General features: G+C 41.3%; 1 protein-coding gene across 1 annotated transcript; it reads right to left on the reverse strand.

Moving 5' to 3' along the window:
- Positions 1–986: 986 nt before the first annotated feature.
- LOC110305230 (keratin-associated protein 9-3) lies at positions 987–1,739 on the reverse strand. The gene has a single exon (XM_021177076.1). It carries the CDS (start codon positions 1,690–1,692, stop codon positions 1,273–1,275), a length of 420 nt encoding a protein of 139 aa, XP_021032735.1. The 5' UTR covers positions 1,693–1,739; the 3' UTR covers positions 987–1,272.
- Positions 1,740–4,522: the final 2,783 nt, after the last annotated feature.

Genomic DNA, 4,522 nt, shown 5'->3' on the forward strand with positions numbered 1-4,522 from the left:
GCCACATTCGTAGAAGTTAGGGAAATGCAAATTAAAACGACTTTGATCTTTCATCTCACCGCACTCAGAGTGGCTAAGATCAAGAAAATACCTGACAAGTGTTGGTGAGGATGAGGAGAAAGGGATCCTTAATACATTTTTTGGTGAGATTTCCACCTGGTTCAGCTTGCTTTCTTACATAGCTCAGAACGACCTGCCTAGGGATGGTATTGCCCACCGTGGGCTGAGTCCTCCTACATCAATCAACAATCAAGAGAATTCTTTGGACATGTATTTGCATGCCAATCAGATCTAGACATTTCTTCAGTTGAGGTTCCCTCTTCCCAGGTAACTCTCTGTTGCACAAAGCTGACAATACAAGCTAACCAGGACAACCATAAAGCTTGTGATATTATTGGATCATTGAGTACTTTTCCTATGTGGATGTCTGAGGATAATGGCAGCATGCTACTGTTTATTGATGATCTATATATCTCTCCATGGAAGGGATATAACACAGTTTCCAGATGAGAAGTAGTTGCCCAGGCCAAGTGAAGTGACTTCCTCAAGGAGTCAAGGATCATTGGACCGGCAGGTAGAAACATCTTATGTTATTATTTTGCCAGCCAGGGTTTCTGATCTTTCATTCTGTATCACACCTCAGAATCCCTTTGATGCTTCAAAGAATCAGATGTAGACTCACATTTGAGTGACGAGAGGGGTTTGGCAATGCCCTAGACACCAAAAAGACACAAAATTCCTCTTTGTAAAACTGACTTTGGAACACAGGGGCCACTCTGTTCAGGTGAGTGTCTTAACTATTGTTGTGTTTTGTGGGTGATGTATTTCAGTTGCAGAAATAAGGGGCCATTTAGGGAGAATCAAAGAAAGAGAATTATTAAAATGAAAAACTGTAGTGGCTTATTGATATTTTGAAAGAATCTAATACTCAGTATTATTAAAATATTCCAAGGAACAGAAAGCATTGACAATAACTTTTTACCATTGAAGAGACCAAATACTTTTTATTAAATACAAATCCCAATTGGCTATTGAAGACGTTCTGGTAATATTTATAGTAATGCAGTATCCTTTCCACACAGTGGGTCTTTTGTTGGTGTTCAAGCCAACAAAGATGTTGGCTCTTCCACCCCAAATGAATTTACCTCCTGGGAAATTATGTAGCCGAGTCAATAGCTGAGTTATCAATACTGAAGTTTAGAAGATTATTTTAAGGGTTGTAATTAGTTCATTTTGAAGTGTCATCTTCCTAGGATTCTTGCTAGAAGGCTTTCAACAGCTGGGCTCAGAGCAGCTGGGCTGGCAGCAGTAGCAGCAGCAGGCTGGGCGGCAGCAAGACTGTCCACAGTAGGATGGACGGCAGCAGGAGGCCTGGGCATGGTGTAGCTGGCAGCAGGATGGGGGTGTGCAGCTCACCACACAGCAGGGGGGCAGACAGGTGCCCTCCACGCGGCAGTCAGGGCGGCACCATCTAACCCGGCAGCTCACACCTCCGCTGCCACCCTCCTGGCCACAGCCAATGCCACCCCCAAAGCCAGTCTCGCAACAGCTTGGCTGGCAGCAGCTGGCCTCACAACAGCTGGGCTGGCAACAGCTGGACTGACTGCAGCTGGGCTGGCAGCAGCTGGAGCCACAGGTGCCACCTGTGGAGCAAGTGGGAAAGCCACAGAAGCTAGTAGCACAGCAGGCCATTGTGTTAGGCGGTGAGTTGAGAGCTGTGTAGTTGAGAGGAGTTTCTGGATTCTGGCTGCCTATCCCACCGAGAGCCTTTTATAATCCTTGGCCAGTCACTCTGCGACAGGTAACATATTTATCTTGTTACTCCTAAAACCAGACTTTCTGGCCCTCTGAGTTACTTTAAACATATCTGTAAGTGGGTGTGTCTTTGTTGCTCAGCTAATGCTCATTACGTATGCTCATCTGAGGTAGACATGTTAAATGCTTTAAGCCCAAACAGAGTTGTGATTTCCACTTGAGTCTTAGCCTCAGTTTTGTGTTTGTGGTCACAGCACCTGACAAGGTGACTCTCATTGGAATTATAATTATGGGGGCATACTCACCAAATCTCAAGTATTCAGGAAAGAGTTGTTGACCCTGGGTTGTACTTCAAAAAGACTGTCTTTATGCTTCTAGTTATATTTTATTGGTAAGATCACTGTTTCGACATTGTTGCTCAGAAAGTGATATATTACACATTAACAGGTATTCACAGATTTCTCCATATACATATACACTATACACACACACACACACATATATATGTATATATATACACACATATATATTTATGTATATATACACACACATATATATGTATATATATACACATATATGTATATATACACACACATATATATATACTCTTCTAAATATATTTATTTATATATTATATACATATATTTAGAAAAGTATATATATACTTTTCTACACTTAAGTCATTAATATTTGAGGAAACATTTGTCACTCAGGAAAGTATATGGAACAACTCCTGTTGTACTCCAATTCAATTTGAAGAAGAGGCTAAAATTTATAATTAGTAACTGGGGAAAAACACACACAAAATCTTCAAGTGAAATTTATACTTCTTTATGAGCATTGAAAATTAATGCTATGTGGATCATCTGGGCAGCATCCCAGGGTTGATTTCAATTTATGTCATTTTATGTTATTGTGCCATGTGTGCTGGCAGAGAGGGTACTGCATCAAAGAGGACAACAGGTCAATTTATAAAGAGGAACCAAGGAAACAAATGGAGTCAGGAAAATAGTATTTTTTTTTTCTGCTTCATAATGTTTGTAAGGGAGATTGAGAATGGTTTATCTATATGTGTTAGTGGTTACAAATGCAAAAACTTAAGGTAAATCTTAACAAACAATAAGTTAAAACAATTCCTGGTAGCCAACAGAAGGCAATGTGATATTTATTTCCACTAAGTGTTTAGGGTTACATGAGTGGACATGAAAAACATGTAGTGACCAAAAGTCACTTTTGCTGCCTGTAGTGTGTTTACGGACCCTGTACATGTGGCTAGAAACACAAAGTTGTCTTTTAGGAGATGGGGATACTGTTGCAAACAGTGCTAAGATTACACTGGAATAGCATGCATGCCAGTCTCAGTAAAGATGGATGCTCTCTGGTAGCCATGACTATAGACATGAAGTTGAAAATGGTTACATGTAACCACTGAATAATGCAAAGAAAAACTAATAAGTCATCTTTTTGACCATTTCATATTTTGGGTGCAGAAAGCAAAATGCTTTCATTAGAAGTATCACAAGCTTGTTTTGGTTTACAATGCACAGAACACTAAAGGCTATAAAGAAAGAGTACAATTGTCTGTTTCATTTTGCTTGGGTGAACAAGGTATCAGTGGAGTTCATTTTTAAAAAATGAATTAAATACAGAGCCAGTCTCAAAAATCCTAGATTGGAACATCTGTGTGCTGGTAGAGGTGACTTCTCATTTTCCCTCAGCCATCAATTGGGAGAACACTGTGATCTGGGATCAAATAAATTTGCAGAAGTTAAATGAGCACTGAACTCACATGGGGAAGAGCTGGCTTTGCTGACAGGAGCCTGATATAGCTGTCTCCTGAGAGGCTTTGCCATAGCCTGGCCAATACAGGTGTAGATGCTTGCAGCCAACCATTGGACTGAGAATGGGGACTAAAATAGAGGAGTTAGAAAAAGGACTGAAGGAGCTGAAACGGGTTGTCACCCCATAGGAAGGACAACAATATCAACCAACCAGATCCCCAGAGCTCCCAAAGACTACACCACCAACCAGGGAGTACACATGGAGGGACCCATGACTCCAGCTGCATATGTAGCAGAGGATTGCCTTATCTGGCATCAATGGGAGGGGACGCCTTTGGTCCTGTTAAGGCTCCATGTCCCAGCATAGGGGAATGCTAGGGAGGTGAGGTGGGAGTGGGTATGTGGTTGAGTAGAGGAACACCCTCATGGACGCAGAGGAAAGGGGGGATGGAATGGACAGTTTGTGGAGGGGAAACCGGGAAGGGGGACAGCATTTGAAATGTAAATAAATAAAATAACCAATAAAAAATTAAAAAATAAAGTCCCCTCTCCTGTCCTTAGCCAGTTCCTTTTCTTTTCTAGCCTGGCTGCTTTCCAGGTTCAGTGAGTATCAGTGAAACTCTTTTGTGTATCACCGTTATTTTAAATAGATTTTAGCAGTTCAAAAATATAGACATGAGGTGTTGGGTAGGATAAACTATGGAATAATAATGTGAAAGACACAGCAAAGATGTACAAACATGTTATAGCCCCTTTAAGCATTTTAAACCCAGAATTGAAAGAAGTCACATTTACCTTCTAGCAGATCCTTGACCCCCACTTTGAATTTAACGGACTTTCTGGTTTTCTGGGCTTGTCATCTTCATTGTGGATCTCTCTCTCTCTCTCTCTCTCTCTCTCTCTCTCTCTCTCTCTCTCTCTCCCTAGCCCCTACCCTAGCCCCTACCCTAGTTGTATGCATGTATATGGGAGCCAAAACTCAACCT

Source organism: Mus caroli, chromosome 11 (assembly GCF_900094665.2).
Source record: "Mus caroli chromosome 11, CAROLI_EIJ_v1.1, whole genome shotgun sequence".
Taxonomy (NCBI): domain Eukaryota; kingdom Metazoa; phylum Chordata; class Mammalia; order Rodentia; family Muridae; genus Mus; species Mus caroli.